This window comes from Salvelinus sp. IW2-2015, linkage group LG26 (genome assembly GCF_002910315.2).
Source record: "Salvelinus sp. IW2-2015 linkage group LG26, ASM291031v2, whole genome shotgun sequence".
Classification (NCBI taxonomy): Eukaryota; Metazoa; Chordata; class Actinopteri; order Salmoniformes; family Salmonidae; genus Salvelinus; species Salvelinus sp. IW2-2015.
Window position 1 is genome coordinate 16,258,240 of NC_036866.1, and position 21,204 is coordinate 16,279,443.

The 21,204-nt window shown below is 44.0% G+C and overlaps 1 protein-coding gene across 2 annotated transcripts in view; it reads right to left on the minus strand.

Moving 5' to 3' along the window:
• The window catches only part of LOC111952403 (NT-3 growth factor receptor), a 292,939-nt gene that overhangs the window by 214,494 nt on the left and 57,241 nt on the right, over positions 1 to 21,204 (minus strand). For both annotated transcript variants that reach the window (XM_023971023.2, XM_070435166.1), the window contains exons 2-3: positions 15,886 to 15,960; positions 12,589 to 12,660 (exon numbers count right to left, since the gene is read on the minus strand). In XM_023971023.2, the coding sequence (XP_023826791.1) occupies positions 12,589 to 12,660; positions 15,886 to 15,960 (147 nt within the window). The remainder of the gene's footprint in view (positions 1 to 12,588; positions 12,661 to 15,885; positions 15,961 to 21,204) is intronic.

Consider the following 21,204-nt stretch of genomic DNA (forward strand, 5'->3'; position numbering starts at 1 on the left):
GACCTGAATGCTGATTGGCTGAGAGCTGTGGTATATCAGACCGTATTTATTTATTTAACCTTTATTTAACTAGGCAAGTCAGTTAAGGACAAATTCTTATTTACAATGACGGCCTACCCCGGCAAAACCTTTACCCGGACGAGGCTGTGCCAATTGTGCGCCGCCCTATGGGACTCCCAATCAGGGCCGGTTGTGATACAGCCTGGAATCGAACCAAGGTCTGTAGTGACACCTCTAGCACTGAGATGCAGTGCCTTAGACCGCTGCGCAACTCAGGATCCCATGGGTATGACAAAACACTTATTTTTACTGCTCTAATTATGTTGGTAACCAGTTTATAATAGCAATAAGGCACCTCAGGGGCTTGTGGTATATGGCCAATATACCACGGCTAAGGGCTGTTCTTAGGCACGACGCAATGCCTCCTCTGGCTTTATTGCTTAATTGATCAAGCCTCGAAGACAAGATATCTGTGTCATTCTCATCTAGCCATTCCCAGTCTGCCAAGAGTTGGCTATTTCACTTCCTCTTGCTGCACTGAGCTGATGTATGGGCTGATTTCGATGGAACGCTAGTGACATAAATAGGGCCCTGTGTTTTGGGCTATCATGTCACATGACTTAGATTTAACCTTTATTTTAAGCCTTTCCAGAAACTAGAATTACAACAACAAATTCAAGCAATTGCCTGAGGATGATGCTGGACCAATTGACATAAAAAGAAAAGAGGACAGTTTGATGAAAAAGCTATAAATGAAAGGTTCAATTCCATGATGGTCCAAAACACAGGGCCCTAGCACATAAAGTATAGGGAGCCTGCTCCCAAACTGACTGTGATGTGAAATCTGGGGCATTTCTCTACATAAAACCCAGCGCAGGGTGAACAACATTGTCCACTCAGCACAAGGAGAGCTGTAATAAAACACTAAAGCAATGCTCAATTCTGCTTTCCACTTGTTGTTCCTGTATGCCTCTCTATAACAGGGTGCATAGATCTAAGATGCCAACATGACTCTCTTTAGAACCTATGCTCCAACTGTAACCCAGGCTTTGCACCTCCAGAGGTGCACACATACAGTACAGTATGTCTGGTCTTCCTCACCTATCACCAGCCTTTATAATGAGCCCCATTAGCATGTCCATCTGCTCTGTTTGAGACAGCAGACAGTGGAAGCTGGGGCTTAGAATGACTCCCCTTTAACCCATTCCAGAGTGCTAGACTAGATCACATCCCATTATTACATGAAGAGGTTATGTTGTATAGTGCAGCACTCTGTCTCTCACAGTTACACTGCACAGGACACTGTAACGCATTCTAGTCAAGGCGAGCTTCTCTGAATCATGTAACAGAAAAGAAAATACACGCACATACACTATTATTCATGCTTTTTGCCACACATTAACTTTCATGTGTACCCACTCACATGAAAATGTACACTACCGGTCAAACGTTTTAGAACACCTACTCATTCAAGGGTTTTTCTTTATTTTGACTATTTTCTACATTGTAGAATAATAGTGAAGGCATCAAAACTATGAAATAACACATAAGGAATAATGTAGTGACCAAAAAAGTGTTAAACAAATCAAAATGTATTTATATTTGAGATTCTTCATATAGCCACCCTTTGACTTGATGATAGTTTTGCACACTCTTGGCATTCTCTCAACCAGCTTCACCTGGAATGCTTTTCCAACAGTGTTGAAGGAGTTCCCACATATGCTAAGCAGTTGTTGGCCGCTTTTCCTTCACTCTGCAGTCCGACTCATCCCAAACCATCTCAATTTGGTTGAGGTCTGGGGATTGTTGAGGCCAGGTCATCTGATGCAGCACTCCATCACTCTCCTTCTTGGTAAAATAGCCCTTACACAGCCTGGAGGTGTGTTAGGTCATTGTCCTGTTGAAAAACAAATGATAGTGGGACTAAGTCCAAACCAGATGGGATGGCGTTTCGCTGCAGAATGCTGTCGTAGCCATGCTGGTTAAATAAATCACAGACAGTGTAACCAGCAAAGCACCCCCACACCATAATACCCCCTCCATGCTTTACGGTGGGAAAATACACTTGCAGAGATCATCCAATCACCCACACCGCGTCTCACAAAGACACGGTGGTTGGAATCAAAAATCTCCAATTTGGACTCCAGACCAAAGGACACATTTCCACCAGTCTAATGTCCATTTCTCGTGTGTCTTGGCCCAAGCAAGTCTCTACTTCTTATTGGTATCCTTTAGTAGTGGTTTCTTCGCAGCAATTCGACCATGAAGGCCTGATTCACACAGTCTCCTCTGATCAGTTGAGGTTGAGATGTGTCTGTTACTTGAACTCTGAAGCATTTATTTGGGCTGCAACTTCTGAGGCTGGTAACTCTAATGAACTTATCCTCTGCAGCAGAGGTAACTCTGGGTCTTCCTTTCCTGTGGAGTTCCTCATGAGAGCCAGATTCATCATTGCGCTTGATGGTTTATGAGACTGCACTTGAAGAAACTTTCAAAGTTCTTGAAATTTTCCGTATTGACTGACCTTCATGTCTTAAAGTAATGATGGACTGTCATTTCTCTTTACTTATTTGAGCTGTTCTTGCCATAATATGGACTTGGTCTTTTACCAAATAGGGCTATCTTCTGTATACCCCCCCTACCTTGTCACAACACAATTGATTGGAAAGAAATTAAGAAGGAAGGAAATTCCACAAATTAACTTTTAAGAAGGCACACCTGTTAATTTAAATGCATTCCAGGTGACTACTTCATGAAACCGTTTGAGATAATGCCAAGAGTCTGCAAAGCTGGCATCAAGGTAAATTGTGGCTATTTAAAGAATCTCAAATATAAAAAATATTTTGATTTGTTTAACACTTTTTTGGTTACTACATGATTCCATATGTGTTATTTCACAGTTTTGACGTCTTCACTATTATACAATGTAGAAAATAGAAATAATAAAGAAAAACCCTTGAATGAGTAGGTGTTCTAAAACGTTTGATCGGTAGTGTACATACAGTAGGTATACACAAAATACACAAGAGCAGTGATGAATACGACAAAAGATCTGGGACTGCTATACTGTAGTGTGTGATTGACAGCTGAGATTACATACTGGTGAGTCGAGGTAGTAGACTGCTATTAAATTTCTTCCTCACTGTTTACTCTGGGAAAACATTTTAATAACAGAGCTGTCACACAGGAAAAGTGTCACCTTTCTCATGGAAATCACCAACACTCTGCTGCCACTCTGCCCATGCATACAGTCCACTAACCACCTTTAATTCCCTCACTCTTTACAGAAACCACTGCACTTATCAACAACCTGAAATTGGGTTCATTCTGAATATGTACACAGCCAGTGAAGAGTGTACTCATATTAAAGAATACAATGGAATAAATGCATCTGCATGAAGGCCCAGCCTTGTTTATGAACCACATACAGTACATACATTAGGTCACCGGGGTCAATAGTATGGTTAAACAGTACAAATACAAACTACATAGATCAATCAAGATGGCGAAACACGCGTATAGGGACAAAGTGGAGGAGCAATTCAGCGGGTCGGACACAAGGCGTATAATGCAGTGGCTCCTAAAGATCACGGATTACAAAAAAGAAAGCCAGCTGTGTCGCTAACAGCTAAGTACTTACGGTCTCCACGGAGGACGTGTGTAAGTCATTCAAACGTATTAACCCTCGTAAGTCTGCTGGCCCAGACGGCATCCAAAGCCGCGCCCTCAGAGCATGTGCAGACCAGCTGGCTGTTGTGTTTTCAGACATTTTCAATCTCTCTAGCTCAGGCCGCTATCCCCACCTGCTTCAAGATGTCCACTACCATCCCTGTGCCCAAGAAAGGGAAAGTAACTGAATTGAATGACTACTGACACATTCGCCATCATGAAGTGCTTCGAGAGGCTAGTCAAAGACCACATCACCTCCTCCCTCCCCGACACACTCGGCCCTCTCCAATTTGCTTACCGCCCCTGACAGATCCACGACGCAATCGCCATTGCACTGTCCACTGCCCTCACTCACCTGGACCAAAATGAATGCATATGTGAGGATGCTGTTCATCGACTACAGCTCGGGGTTCAATACCATAGTACCCTCTAAGCTCACCACAAAGCTCATGGCCCTGGGTCTGAACACCTCCCTATGCTATTGGGTCCTGGAATTCTTGACGGGCCGGCCCAAGGTGGTGAAGGTAGGCAACATCACCTCCGCCACACTGACCCTCAACACAGGAGCCCCACAAGGGTGCGTCCTCAGTCCCCTCCTGTACTCAGTCCTCTCCTGTACAGGACCAAGCATGGCCTGTTGAGGAGTGACGGACTCCATCCTAGCTGGAGGGGTGCTCTCATCTTATCTACGAACATAGACAGGGCTCTAACTCCCCTAGCTCCACAATGAGATAGGGTGCAGGCCAGGCAGCAGGCTGTTAGTCAAGCCTGCCAGCTTAGTGGAGTCTGCCACTAGCACAGTCAGTGTAGTCAGCTCAGCTATCCCCATTGAGACCGTTCTGTGCCTCGACCTAGGTTGGGCAAAACTAAACATGGCGGTGTTCGCCTTAGCAATCTCACTGGATTAAAGACCTCCTCCATTCCTGCCATTATTGAAAGAGATTGTGATACCTCACATCTCAAAATAGGGCTACTTAATGTTTGATCCCTCACTTCCAAGGCAGTTATAGTCAATGAACTAATCACTGATCATAATCTTGATGTGATTTGCCTGACTGAAACATGGCTTAAGCCTGATGAATTTACTGTGTAAAATGAGGCCTCACCTCCTGGTTACACTAGTGACCATATCCCTCGCGCATCCCGCAAAGGCGGAGGTGTTGCTAACATTTATGATAGCAAATTTCAATTTACAAAAAAAAAACNTAAAGACCTCCTCCATTCCTGCCATTATTGAAAGAGATTGTGATACCTCACATCTCAAAATAGGGCTACTTAATGTTTGATCCCTCACTTCCAAGGCAGTTATAGTCAATGAACTAATCACTGATCATAATCTTGATGTGATTTGCCTGACTGAAACATGGCTTAAGCCTGATGAATTTACTGTGTAAAATGAGGCCTCACCTCCTGGTTACACTAGTGACCATATCCCTCGCGCATCCCGCAAAGGCGGAGGTGTTGCTAACATTTATGATAGCAAATTTCAATTTACAAAAAAAAAACGACGTTTTCGTCTTTTGAGCTTCTAGTCATCAAATCTATGCAGCCTACTCAATCACTTTTTATAGCTACTGTTTACAGGTCTCCTGGGTCATATACAGCGTTCTTCACTGAGTTCCCTGAATTCCTATCGGACCTTGTAGTCATGGCAGATAATATTCAAATTTTTGGTGACTTTAATATTCACATGGAAAAGTCCACAGACCCACTCCAAAAGCCTTCCGGAGCCACCATCGACTCAGTGGGTTTTGTCCAACATGTCTCCGGACCTACTCACTGCCACAGTCATACTCTGGACCTAGTTTTGTCCCGTGGAATAAATGTTGTGGATCTTAACTTTTTAAGGCTAGGGGGCAGTATTCGGAAGTTTGGATGACTGAGGTGCCTAAAGTAAACTGCCTGTTACTCAGGCCCAGAAGCTAGGATATGCATATGCATGGTAGTAATGGATAGAAAACACTATAAAGTTTCTAAAACTGTTAAAATAATGTCTGTGAGTATAACCGAACTGATTTGGCAGGCGAAACCCCGAGGACAATCCATCCAGGAAAAAAACATTTGAGGTCATTGGACTTTTCAATGCTTTTCTATTGTAAAGTCTAAGAATTAGGACCCAGATTGCAGTTCCTATGGCTTCCACTAGATGTCAACAGTCTTTAGAAATTGTCTCATGCTTGTTTTTTGAAAAACTAAGAAGTATCCATATTCTTTTGGAGTATCCCTCAGAAGGACTCTATTCTTTTGGCGCGCTCCTCGTTCTTTTTCTCCGGTATTGAACACAGTTTATTCCGTCTTAAATTTTATCGATTATTTACATATTAGGGTACCTGAGGTTGGATTAGAAACATTGTTTGAAATGTTTGGGCGAAGTTAAGAGGTAATTTTTTATGTTGGGCGAGATGGAACAGGTGTATTTCTGAATCAAACATGCCAAATAAACTGACATTTTTGGGATATAAAGAAGCACTTTATCGAACAAAATGACCATTCTGGGTAACTGGGACCCTCTGGATTGCAAAAAGATGATTTATTTTATTGCTATTTCTGACTTTCGTTATTCCTCTGCTTGGTTGGAAAATGTTTGTGGCGCACTCCGGTGAGGGCGCGCACTTTGTTATTTATCTCCGGGAATGAATATACTATTTTCTGTCTGAAATTTGATCGTTTATTTACATATGAGGGTACCTGAGGATTGATTAGGAACGTTATTTGACTTGTTTGGACGAAGTATATTGGTAATGTTTGGGATTCATTTTGTATGCATTTTGAACGAGGGGAAACCGGTGGATTATTGAATGAAGCGCACCAACTAAACTGACTTTTTGGGGATATAAAGAAGGACTTTATTGAACAAAATTACCATTCATTGTGTAACTGGGACCCTTTGGATTGCAAAAAGATGAAGATCTTCAAAGGTAGGTGACTTATTTTATCGCTATTTTTGAGTTTTGTGACACTTGTGCGGGTTATGAATTCATGTTAATGCAGGAAGTGGGTGATGCGCTGTCCTCAGACGATCAAATGCTATGCTTTCGCCGTAAAGCCTATTGTAAATCGGACAAAGCGGTTCGATTACCAAGATTCTAAGCTAAAGAATGATGTATAACACTTTGGATTTTTATGAATGTTTATTATTACTACTTTTGTTTTTTGAATTTTGCGCTCCGCAATTTCACCGGATGTTGTCGAGGCGGGACACTAGCGTCCCAATGATCCGAAAGAGGTTAATGTTTTTCCACATAATCCTGGACTATCGGACAACCATTTTATTACGTTTGCAATCGCAACAAATAATCTGCTCAGACCCCAACCAAGGATCATCAAAAGCCGTGCTATAAATTCTCGGACAACCCAAAGATTCCTAGATGACCTTCCAGACTCCCTCCGCCGATCTAAGGACGTCAGAGTACAAAAATCAGTTAACCACCTAACTGAGGAACTCAATTTAACTTTGCGCAATACCCTAGATGCAGTCGCACCCACCCCTAAAAACCAAAAACATTTGTCATAAGAAACTAGCTCCCTGGTATACAGAAAATACCCGAGCTCTGAAGCAAGCTTCCGGAAAATTGGAACGGAAATGGCGCCACACCAAACTGGAAGTCTTCCGACTAGCTTGGAAAAACAGTACCGTGCAATATCGAAGAGCCCTCACTGCTGCTCAATCATCCTATTTTTCCAACTTCATTGAGGAAAACAAGAACAATCCCTAATTTATTATTGATACTGTCGCAAAGCTAACTAAAAAGCAGCATTCCCCAAAAGAGAATGGCTTTCACTTCAGCTGTGATAAATTCAAGAACTTATTTGAGGAAAAGATCATGATCATTAGAAAGCAAATTACGGACTCCTCTTTAAATCTGCGTATTCCTCCAAAGCTCAGTTGTCCTGAGTCTGCACAACTCTGCCAGGACCTAGGATCAAGGGAGACACTCAAGTGTTTTAGTACTATATCTCTTGACACAATTATGAAAATAATCATGGCCTCTAAACCTTCAAGCTGCATACTGGACCCTATTCCAACTAAACTACTGAAAGAGCTGCTTCCTGTGCTTGGCCCTCCTATGTTGAACATAATAAACGGCTCTCTATCCACCGGATGTGTACCAAACTCACTAAAAGTGGCAGTAATAAAGCCTCTCTTGAAAAAGCCAAACCTTGACCCAGCAAAAATAAAAAGCTATCGGCCTATATCGAATCTCCCATTCCTCTCAACAACAAAAAAAAGAAACTGTTGCACAGCAACTCACTGCCTTCCTGAAGACAAACAATGTATACGAAATGCTTCAGTCTGGTTTTAGACCCCATCATAGCACTGAGACTGCCGTCGTGGCGGTGGTAAATGACCCTTTAATGGCGTCAGACCAAAGCATCTGTCCTTGTGCTTCTAGACTGCATTTGACACCATCGATCACCACATTCTTTTGGAGAGATTGGAAACCCAAATTGGTCTACACGGACAAGTTCTGGCCTGGTTTAGATCTTATCTGTCGGAAAGATATCAGTTTGTCTCTTTGAATGGTTTGTCCTCTGACAAATCAACTGTACATTTCGGTGTTCCTCAAGGTTCCGTTTTAGGACCACAATTGTTTTCACTATATATTTTACCTCTTGGGGATGTCATTCGAAAACATAATGTTAACTTTCACTGCTATGCGGATGACACACAGCTGTACATTTCAATGAAACATGGTGAAGCCCCAAAATTGCCCTCGCTGGAAGCCTGTGTTTCAGACAGAAGGAAGTAGATGGCTGCAAATGTTCTACTTTTAAACTCGGACAAAACAGAGATGCTTGTTCTAGGTCCCAAGAAACAAAGAGATCTTCTGTTGAATCTGACAATTAATCTTTATGGTTGTACAGTCGTCTCAAATAAAACTGTGAAGGACCTCGGCGTTACTCTGGACCCTGATCTCTCTTTTGACGAACATATCAAGACTGTTTCAAGGACAGCTTTTTTCCATCTACGTAACAATGCAAAAATCTGAAACTTTCTGTCCAAAAATTATGCAGAAAAATGAATCCATGCTTTTGTCACTTCTAGGTTAGACTACTGCAATGCTCTACTTTCCGGCTACCCAGATAAAGCACAAAATAAACTTCTGTTAGTGCTAAACACGGCTGCACAAAGAATGTGATCATATTACTCCAGTGCTAGCCTCTCTACACTGGCTTCCCGTTAAGGCAAGGGCTGATTTCAAGGTTTTACTGCTAACCTACAAAGCATTACATGGGCTTGCGCCTACCTATCTTTCTGATTTGGTCCTGCCATACATACCTACACGTACGCTACGGTCACAAAACGCAGGCCTCCTAACAGTCCCTAGAATTTCTAAGCAAACAGCTGGAGGCAGGGCTTTCTCCTATAGAGCTCAATTTTTATGGAATGGTCTGCCTACCCATGTGAGAGACACAGACTCGGTCTCAACCTTTAAGTCTTTATTGAAGACTCATCTCTTCAGTAGGTCCTATGATTGAGTGTATTCTGGCCCAGGATTGTGAAGCTGAACGGAAAGGCTCTGGAGCAACGAACCACCCTTGCCGTCTCTGCCTGGCCGGTTCCCTTCTCTCCACTGGGATTCTCTGCTTCTAACCCTATTACAGGGGCTGAGTCACTGGCTTACTGGTGCTATTCCATGCCGTCCCTAAGAGGGCTGCGTCACTTGAGTTGGTTGAGTTACTGATGTGATCTTCCTGTCTGGGTTGGCGCCCCCCCTTGGGTTGTGCTGTGGCGATCTTTGTGGGCTATACTCGACCTTGTCTCAGGATGGTGAGTTGGTGGTTGAAGATGTCCCTCTAGTGGTGTGGGGGCTGTGTTTTGGCAAAGTGGGTGGGGTTATATCCTGCCTGTTTGGCCCTGTCCGTGGGTATCGTCGGACGGGGCCAGAGTGTCTCCCGACCCCTCCTGTCTCAGCCTCCAGTATATATGCTGCAGTAGTTTGTGTCTGTCACGTTCCTGACCTTATTTCCTTTGTTTAGTCTTTGTTTAATTGGTCAGGACGTGAGCTGGGTGGGCATTCTATGTTTTGTGTTTCTATGTTGGGTTTGTTGTTTGGCCTAATATGGTTCTCAATCAGAGGCAGGTGTTTGTCATTGTCTCTGATTGGGAACCATATTAAGGTAGCCTGTTTGCACTGTTGGTTTGTGGGTGATTGTTTTCTGTCTTTGTGTTCTGCACCAGATAGGACTGTTTTCGGGTTTTCACATTTATTGTTTTGTAACTTGTAGTGTTCACGTTCTTATTCTTTATTAAACATGTTGAACACTAGCCGCGCTGCGTTTTGGTCCTCTCTTTCATCCCAGGAAGAAAGCCGTTACAGTGTCGGGGGCTAGGGTAAATCTGTTATATCTGGAGTATTTCTCCTGTCTTATCTGGTGACCTGTGTGAATTTAAGTATGCTCTCTCTAACTCTTTCTTTCTCTCTCTCGGAGGACCTGAGCCCTAGGACCATGCCTCAGGACTACCTGGCCTGATGACTCCTTGCTGACCCCAGTCCACCTGGCCGTGCGGCTGCTCCAGTTTCAACTGTTCTGCCTGCGGCTATGGAACCCTGACCTGTTCACCGGACGTGCTACCTGTTCCAGACCTGCTGTTTTCAACTCTCTAGAGACAGCAGGAGTGGTAGAGATACTCTGAATGATCGGCTATGAAAAGCCAACTYACATTTACTCCTGAGGTGCTGACCTGTTGCACCCTCGACAACCACTGTGATTATTATTATTTGACCCTGCTGGTCATCTATGAACATTTGAACATCTTGGCCATGTTCTGTTATAATCTCCACCCGGCACAGCCAGAAGAGGACTGGCCACCCCTCATAGCCTGGTTCCTCTCTAGGTTTCTTCCTAGGTTTTGGCCTTTCTAGGGAGTTTTTCCTAGCCACCGTGCTTCTACACCTGCATTGCTTGCTGTTTGGGGTTATAGGCTGGGTTTCTGTACAGCACTTTGAGATATCAGCTGATGTAAGAAGGGCTTTATAAATACATTTGATTTGATTTGATTTACTCCATGCATACATGCGTTGGTCCAGTAATTAAAAGATTGCTGGATTGAATCCCCGAGCTGAGAAGGTAAAAATCTGTCATTCTGCCCCTGAGCAAGGCAGTTAACCCACTGTTCCCCGGGGCCGAAGACGTGGATGTCGATTATGGCAGCCCCCCGCACCTCTCTGATTCAGAGGTTAAATGCGGAAGACACAGTTCAGTTGAATACATTCAGTTGGACAACTAACTAGGTATCCCCCTTTCCCTTTCCCTTTCCCTTCCCACAACGGCGTGGCCTCACACAGTTCCAACGCCATCATCAAGTTAGCTGATGACACGACAATAGTAGGGCTGATTACCAACAACGACGAGACGGCCTACAAGGAGGAGGTAGGCACTCTGACGGCGTGGTTCAAGGTAAACAACCTCTCCCTCAACATCAGAAAAACAAAGGAGCTGATTGTGGACTTCAGGAGGAACCAGGCTGGGCATGCCCCCATCCTCATCAATGGACGTTGAGACGTTCAAAAACTTCAAGTTCCTCGGCGTACACATCTCCTCGGAGCTGAAATAGTCAAACCACACGGACACCATGGTGAAGAAGGCATGACAGCAACTCTTCAATCTCAGGATGCTGAAGAAATTCGGCCTGTCCCTGAAGGCCCTCACAGTGTTCTAAAGGAGCACCATCGAGAGCATACTGTCAGGATGCATCACAGCCTGGTACGGCAACTCCACCGTCGCGGACTGCAAGGCGCTACAGAGTGTGGTATACTCCGCCGAACGTACCATTGGATACACACTGCCTACCCTCCAATACACCTACAACACCAGATGTCGCAGGAAGGCCAAGAAGTTCACCAGAAACCCCAGCCACCTGAGTAATGGCCTGTTCTCCTCATTTCCATCACTCAGATGCGGGCAGTACAGGAGCATCATGGCAAAAACTGTAAGACTGGCCAATAGCTTCCACCCCCATACCAACAGACCATCAGGCAGCTGAATAGACCCGACGGACTTCCTATCCCCCCGTGCCTCTCCCCCGATGAACATTTCCCCTCTCCCACCTCCGGGGGGGGGGGTGTTTACCCTGCCCCGCTCCAATGGACATTATCATGCTGAATAGTCACCACTAGTAAGCCACCTGCGCCCCCACCCCAATGGACATTTACCATTGTACAGTTGTTAATATGTATATATTCAAATTTGTTTTATTATCTATTTTTATTATATTTTTGTATTTTTATTTCACTTTGTGTTGCATTGTTGGCGCTTGAAGCTTAAGAATTTCACTGTACCATACAATTACATCTGCAACCCTGTACATGTGACTATTAAACTCTCTAATCTAATCATTATGAACAGACACAGCAAACATAACATGGTGAACCTGTGTGTGTTCAGCCGTATGTGAAGCACCAGGAAGAAGACCCAGGCACTGTAGCTGAACTGGCATATCACTGCAGAAGGAACATGCTTATTTCCTTCAAGAGGAGATTCATCTGGGTGGATTATGTATGTAAGGATAATGTATGCCTGGGATGGGACAGGGTCACAGGGAGAGAGCTAGAATGGTTTGTGGGTCTCATGTGGAACAGTATGCCGGCATATAAACAATCAGGATTACAGTGGAAATGGCTGCTCTGTCATGAAGCTCCCAAGCTTGTGCTAAACTAAACTCTGCTTGCTTTGGTAAATATGTGGCATAGTCAATCTGAATATGTCACTGTTGAATGAAGATCAGTCAGTTAGTGTGCACAGTCAGACGGCGGTGAACTGTGAACAATGCAGTCTGCCAAAAATAATTGTAAAAAAGGAAGGGGGAGAATCCACACGATGAGGGGATGAATGGCAGATGTGATGTATGTTCTCATTTGTGTTTACCAGTCAGCCTAGAGAGAGAGAGAATGAGGTAACAGTAACACCACTCACATGTAGCGCAGGTGGGGGTTCTGGGAGAAGGCTCTGGCCTGGATACCTCGCAGGTTGCCGTTCATGATTGTTCTGGAAGAGACAAACAGTGACACACACACGTAAGGCATGTAAACAGTTTACTGAAAGTTACACATATGGAAATAATTATACACAGGCATGAGCTCGTGTCAATGTACATTGGTGAGATGTTTAGCATAAAGGGGAAAAAACTATTCCCTCGAAGTTACTATTGTTGATACTAACAGATGTTTCCTCCTACGTTTACAGATAAATTAAGCATGAAGAAAAATAAAATGCTACTCCACAATTATAACCACCAACATATTCCTGCCAGTGTGTCCATGGAAACCAGGGTTTTTCAGTGTGGCGTGGCTACACCCACACTAAGGAGTAGGCACACAGGTCGCACAAGCTTCACAAAAACAGCAATTGTCTGCTGATTGGTCGAAGATAGGTTTTCATAAATGCATCATTTACAGTTAATCATGGGCTGTGAAAGCAGTGCACTGGGTGTGTGTGAGGGAATATTTTTAGCTCTTAACTGAATTTTACACCGGCCAAGCTAACCAGTCAGATCATTGCCAGATCCGCTACCGGACAAGCTAACCAGTCAGATCATTGCCAGATCCGCTGTACCGGACAAGCTAACCAGTCAGATCATGCCAGATTCCGCTACCGGACAAGCTAACCAGTCAAATCATTGCCAGATGCGCACCGGACAAGCTAACCAGTCAGATCATTGCCAGATCCGCTACCGGACCAAGCTAACCAGTCAGATCATTGCCAGATCCGCTACCGGACAAGCTAACCAGTCAGATCATTGCCAGATCCGCTACCGGACAAGCTAACCAGTCAGATCATTGCCAGATCCGCTACCGGACAAGCTAACCAGTCAGATCATTGCCAGATCCGCTACCGGACAAGCTAACCAGTCAGATCATTGCCAGGCCCGCTACTGGTCAAGCTAACCAGTCAGATCATTGCCAGATCCCTACCGGCACAAGCTAACCAGTCAGATCATTGCCAGGTCCGCTACCCGGTCAAGCTTAACCATTCCGATCATTGCCAGTCCGCTACCCGCCAAGCTAACAGTCAGATCATTGCCAGGTTTCGCTACCGCACAGCTAACGAGTCAGATTCATTGCTCTGCGTCCGCTTACCGGTCAAGCTACCAGTCAGATCATTGCCAGCGTCGCTACGGTCAAGCTACCAGTCAGTCATTGCCAGGCGCTACCGGTCAAGCTAAACCAGTCAGATCATTGCCAGGTCCGCTACCGGTCAAGCTAACCAGTCAGATCATTGCCAGGTCCGCTACCGGTCAAGCTAACCAGTCAGATTCATTGCCAGGTCCGCTACCGGCTTCAAGCTAACCAGGAGATCATTGCCAGGTCCGCTACCGTCAAGCTAACCATGTCAGATCATTGCCAGGTCCGCTTACCGGTCAAGCTAACCAGTCAGATCATTGCCAGGTGCTACGGTCAAGCTAACCAGTCAGATCATTGCCAGGTCCGCTACCGGTCAAGCTAACCAGTCAGATCATTGCCAGGTCCGCTACCGTCAAGCTAACCAGTCAGATCATGCCAGCCGCTACCGCGTTCAAGCTAACAGTCAGACTTGCCAGGGCCCGCTACCGGTCAAGCTAACCAGTCAGATCATTGCCAGGCCCGCTACCGGTCAAGCTAACCAGTCAGATCATTGCCAGGCCCGCTACCGGTCAAGCTAACCAGTCAGATCATTGCCAGGCCCGCATTTGGCGACATTTGAGTGAAGAGGGAAGCATTCTAAAAGCCATCTAATCTTATCTTCCAACCTGTCTCCCCTGCTCCTCTCCCTCCACACGGGGCATCATTATAGTCAGAATAGTATCAAGAGCCTGCATCTTCTCTCTCTCTCCTTAGCTGAGATCAATTATGTATATTGAATGCATTTTTATTATAGGCATCTGCAAGCTGTTTATTTGCATTGAACACTCAGCTCTTTTCATTAGAATCCATCTGAGAGAATGATTACATCAGAACAGTCCTGATGGCATCATACAGTATGGCTAACAGTGATGTGAAACTGTAACACTGGGTGTTTGGTAAGCATAAATAGGCATGTTAAGACATTTATTCCCCCATATTGAATTTAGCTTAAACAAAGGCAGCCCAGTGGGTAATACAGTGTGGTCAATGTCAGACACATCAGGACCTGGGAGTGAAGGATTTAACAAGGCCAACACATGCGTATGTGTCACATGTCCCCCTGTGGCTTGTACTTAAATATTAATCAGCGAGGTGGGCTGGCTGAGGCTCTGAGGCCTGTATTGCTGACCCAGCGGGTGCCCAGAGTAGCTCCTGCTCCGGTCTGCCTGTGTAGCACACTACCTGGTGAGTCATCCCTATCATCTAGCCCTGGCTGCTGCTGGAGGAGAGGGAGGGAGGGAGGGAGCAGAGGAGCCAGAGCCCACTCCAAGTGAGCCTGATGTTAATGAGAGGAGCTGTTAATCAGCCTTGTTCAACTGCTTTGGGTGTCCCCTAATAGGACCAGTGTTTAGACTGGGGGAGGCTGAAGGAGTTTGAGGGAGGCTGAGGGACACTGGTGGAAGCTCAGGCAGACTGGGGGAAACTGGGTGAGCCTGGAGGAGACTGGGGGAAACTGGGGGAGGATGGGTGAGATAATAGGAGAGCCTGAAGAAGAGGGGAGGTGGGGGGATAACTGGGGGAGGATGGGAGAGAGACTTCAGGATACCATCTCCTTCCCAGAGGGAAGTGTTCCCCACAGGTCCAGAGGGACCAGGATGTCTGACCAGGATGTCGGAGGGTGGGCAGTAGGCATGGGGGGAAGGAATCAGCAAAGCAGGGAGGAAGAAAAGAGACTTATTGTAGTGTTTAGCTTAGGCCAGGGTGTTTAGGGACGTAATTACATTTCCTGGCCGCTATTCCAGCGTTATTTGATCAGTGTAAAACGGGCCGTAGGGAGGCCCTGTTGTTTGAGGCTGGCTGCAGTGCATTAAAATAAACACGCCTGCAACATAAGCAACTGCTAGTGGTCAATAGTTCTGATAGAGTATGTGTGCCAACCAGACCTGGTGCCATGTCACTGGGTGGTGGGATAAGGATCATTGTATACCATTAAATATGTCTTGCATATAGCACGTTTCAGGCCAAGAAACAGCCCATGGTCTCACATCCATATGGTATACTATCATAACTAGATCAACACTGGGCTCACTCTGGGCTCTGCAGCAACCACAGATCACCATCAGTATGTAAATGGTTTATGTTCCTGCTCTCTTCCCAGGTTGATACTCACAGTCTCTGAAGTCCAGTGTACAGCTCCATGTCCACATCTTTCAGCGTCTGCAGGCCAGTCCAGTTCTCAATGTGTCTGGAACACAGGGAAAGAACAGAAGACAGTCAGTTTAAAAATCTACTTTTAACCTATATGTTTATTCTGTGGATTTATGTGGATTTTATCTCTCGTATTTGTCAGATGTACAGTTCAGCTCAGTTGTAAAGTACATCCTTCCAGTCCCATCTGAGGAAGCTGCAAGGCAATACTGTAAATAAAGTAAATTAATATAGTCTCGTAAAGATACTATATTTACAAAAGTATGTGGACACCCCTTCAAACTAGTGGATTCGGCTATTTTAGCCACACCCGTTGCAGACAGGTGTATGAAATTGAGCACACTTCCATGCAATATCCTTAGACAAACATTGGTAGTAGTATGGCCTTACTGAAGAGCTCAGTGACTTTCAACGTGGCACCGTCATAGGATGCCACCTTTCCAACAAGTCAGTTTGTCAAATTTCTGCACTGCTAGAGCTTTCCCGGTCAACTGTAAGTGCTGTTAATGTGAAGTGGAAACGTCTCGGAGCAACAACGGCTCAGCCAGAAAATGGTAGGCCACACAAGCTCACAGAACGGGACCTCCAAGTAGGCTGAAGCGAGTAGCCCGTAAAAATCACCTATCCTCGTTTGCAACACTCACTACCGTGTTCCAAACTGCCTCTGGAAGCAACGTCAGCTCAAGAACTGTGTTTCCAAGGCCGGGCAGCCTCACACAAACCTAAGATCACCATGTGCTATGCCAAGCGTCAGCTGGAGTGGTGTAAAGCTTGCCGCCATTGGACTCTGGAGCAGTGAAAATGCGTTTTCTCGAGTGATGAATCACGCTTCACCATCTGTCAGTCCGACAGACAAATCTGTGTTTGGCGGATGCCAGGAGAACGCTACCTGCCCGAATGCATAGTGCCAACTGTAAAGGTTGGTGGAGGAGGAATAGTGGTCTGGGGCTGTTCTTCATGGTTCAGGCTAGTTCCAGTGAGGGAAATTACAATTACATTACAATTACATTACATTACATTCTACACGATTCTGTGCTTCCAACTTGTGGCAACAGTTTGGGGAAGGCCCTTTCCTGTTTCAGCATGACAATGCCCCCCGTGCACAAAGCGAGGTCCATACAGAAATGGTTTGTCGAGATCAGTGTGGAAGAACTTGACTGGCCTACACAGAGCCCTAACCCCAACCCCATCGAACACCTTTGGAATTGGAATTGGAACGCCAACTGCAAGCCAGGCCTAATCGCCCAAAATCAATGGCCGACCTCACTAATGCTCTGGTGGTTGAATGGAAGCAAGTCCCCGCAGCAATGTTCTAGTGGAAAGCCTTCCCAGAAGAGTGGAGGCTGTTATAGCAGCATAGGGGGGACCAACTCCATTTTAATGCCTGTGATTTTGGAATGAAATGTTCAACGAGCAAGTGTTCATATACTTTTGGTCATGTAGTGTATGTGGTATACACTGTCTGGTAGAATAATTTTCCTGTGGATGTCCCCCAGTGCAAGCACATTCACATGATTTACTGCTGGCTTAAATGAGATACAATGCAATAACATCCTGCGTAATGAGGGGACGTTTAATGAAAGCGAATGGCTGGAGGTCCCCAGAGCATCTCCACAACACTGAACTAAAATCACTCTGGGTGCTCCATGCTGACTATTGATGCTCTCGAACTGTACTAAAACTGAAACTCAGCATTATTCAGTGTCCACTAGTTACCCAAGCCACAAAGTCAAAATTGAATAAATCGTACAAATATTATTTTTAAGGTTAGGGTTAGGCATTAGATTAGCAGTGTGTTTAAGGTTAGATTTACAGTTAGGGTTAGATTTAAAATCACATTTTAAGAAGATAAATTGTGGAAATAGGCGGGTTTATGACTTTGTGATTGTGGTAACTAGTGACGACCACATTCTGGTAAGAGCAAGACACTTCCTTAAAAGGTAGTTGTTACCTTTGGGCCTGTTGAAATTGCAATGCCTTATTACTTATGTATTGTGGGCAATTAACTTGGTGAGTAACTTTATGAGTTAATTTAACGTTAAAAGACTCACCACAGTGTCACCACCAGTGTCATGATTCTAACTCCATCTGTCTCCTACTTTTACTTCTCTCACTTCAAACTCTCACGTCCATTATCTCATTCCCATCTATCTTTTCAATTACTCTGACTTTCATCCTTTCTTCTCATATACACTCTTTTTTATTTGTCTCTACCCTCATAAAAAAGGGATTTCAAAAGGGTTCTGCGGCTGTCCCCATAGGAGAACCCTTTTTTGTTCCAGGGAGAACCCATTTTGGTTCCAGGTAGAACTCTTTTGGGTTTCATGTAGAACCCTCTGTGTACAAACACATAAAAACATTTTTCACAAAACCGCTCAACACACGAGCACACACATCCATCAGCACTCAAGCTGCTGTACAACATGTATTGCTGATCGCTGAGCTCAGGAAATTACAGCCAGCCTCTTTTGGCATCAAATTTTGAAATTGGCCTCAAATATTTACATCATCCATACAAATTTAAAATGTAACCCATCTCCCTCTCTGGTCTGTTTCGAATCAGTGCAATGTTCCCTTGGTTCAGACCAGGAAGACCATCTTGATCTCTCTGCTTCTCTTTCCATGTGATGCGTACATGTGAAACAACATCCTGAGCAGCTGCTAAGAAATGCCTCAGAACCCTGACTGTTTAGCATGCATGAACAGGTCCATAAATATGAGAGAAATCAGATGGCAGGTGAAATGTGAGATTTTGTCCAGGTGGCAGGGAGGTTATGTGCACGGTTGAGGCKACATGAAGCTAAAACGGGACCAGTGAACACTGGACAGTATAGCTGACCTGAGACTGGAATCTGCTGTGGGTGTTATGCACTGAAATTGTGCATGTGTACTACATGTAGCCTACACTACAGTATGTATTATGTAAACAACAGTTTATAAGCATAAAGTCACACATTACTGTATACACACACATACAGCACATACTGTGTATCGACTGATGGACAGGAAAGCAGATACTGTCTTATTCAAGGAGAATATAAAAGGACATGTAGATGGCAGTAAGTGGAGAGTTAACATTGCAAAGTACAAAACTATGGCAATCCATTTGACATTCCTACTTGCTTAAAATGCAAATGTATGAGACAACGTGATGAAAAACAGCTATGGTGCATAATGTATCACTCAGATTTGGAGAAAAAAATCTTCTATAGTTATATTCATGGGCATTTTTTCTGGCAATTCATCTTAAAGACAAAATACTAAGACTATCCCGCTCACATCTTGTTAAAACAGCGTTATGTAACCTAGCAACTCTGCTTTCCAAAGCAGTAAAGTGGGTTGTCATTTGGGGAGGCAATGTAGAACAACAAATCCCCTCGACAGAGCAACGATGGACTCAACATGTAAAACAAAACCAAAAGCTATTATTCTTATTATTTGGTGGGTGCTTATATTTCTCCAATTTCACACATGTACAAGTGTGTATTAATATGCGTGTGAATTGGAAATGTGTTTTTTGCATATCCCAACTCCCCCGGAGAGGAGAGGAGAGGGAAACCGCCTCACACAAACCTGAATCATTCAATACCCAGAGATTCAATTCTTAAGTAAAAAATTAGTTGTGGAAATTCTGATTGATTGGCTGAGTTTATTTTAAACTCTGCATGAGGCCTATCCTCAGTGGTGTAAAGTAACTAAGTAAAAATAATTTAAAGTACTACTTAAGTTGTTTTTTGGGGGTATCTATATTTTACTTTGCTATTTATATTTTTGGCAACTTTTACTCCACTAGATTCCTAAAGAAAATGCATTATGAACATTTTACATTTTCCCTGACATCCAAAAGTACTCATTCCATTTTGAATGCTTAGCAGGAAGTGAAATGGTCCAATTCACACACTTATCTCGAGAACAACCATGGTCATCCCTACTGCCTCTGATCTGGCAGACTCACTAAACACATATGCTTAATTTGTAAATTATGTTGTGTGTTGAAGTGCGCCCCTGGCTATCCGTAAATAAAAAAACATGAAAATTGTGCTGATTGCGTAATATAAAGAATTTTGATTCTTTGATGATTTACAGCGTTTGTTTTACTTTTGATACTTAAGTATATTTTACCAATTACATTTACTTTTGAAACTTAAGTATATTTAAAACTAAATACTTTTAGACTTTTACTCATGTAGTATTTTACTGGGTGATTTTCACTTTTACTTGAGTCATTTTCTATTAAGGTATCTTTACTTTTACTCAAGTATGAAAATGTTGTACTTTTTACGCCACTGCCTGTCCTCCAGGGCCTAATTGAATGATTTACTAATTGACTGATTGAGTGATTCACCAATTAGCTGTCTAAAGGGCCTGTAATGAGACTGCAAGGGGCTACAGAGAGGGAGTGGTCGGAGAACTGCAGAGGAAGAGAGGGACATTAACACACACCTACTGTACAGAGAGTATAGAGTACCAACTATCTATAGAGTGGAGTGGATCATAAAACAAAGTATATGTTTATCAAACATCAAACCAACATCACTTTGTTTGGTATTTTGGAGCAGTAGAGTACAGTGTAGGAGCTGCAGTGAGGGGGGGTTGGATTGGGTTGACAACTACAGAGCACCCCCCCTTTCCTCCTCTGTTGTATATGACTGGGAGCTAGTGTTAACCAGGAGTGCTCGGATAATGTAGGCTAACAGCTTTTACATTTTTTGTAGTTAACAGGTGCTTTGCATATTTCCAAACCAAAAATCACCCCGTGAGCAAATTGAACACTGCTACTTATAACTTTGTATAATAACGCGTCCTCACTTTAAAAATATTCAGACTGAAATCCGTCTTTGCCCCATAAATATAAAATATTGCAGATTTATTTTAGTGTAGGCCTACCTCTAGTGCCGAGAGCCCACTGAGCCACAGCAGGAGTGATGCACTGAACCAAGACCCGCCAATGACAAAGTGAGAATTCATCAGTTGAATACATTCTGGTTCTCATGCCTTATACAGTATTCATAGAATAAATTGTTTCCTTAAGTCTCTTCCTTGGAACAACAATATAATGATTTTCTTTCTTTCCTATGCTTTTGCAAATGACTTTAAAATACACTGAAGGATTAGCACTGATACATGGGTTACAGTTTATAGAAAAATATGCTTGATTAATTGCTCAAAAAGTTGTCAGGTACTGTAGATGTAGGAAGAGAATTCAATGCCACTGTCAATCAGTTTGGCACAACGAGTGAAGTGATCCGAACCAAATGGTTGAACCGGAAAGCCTATTTCT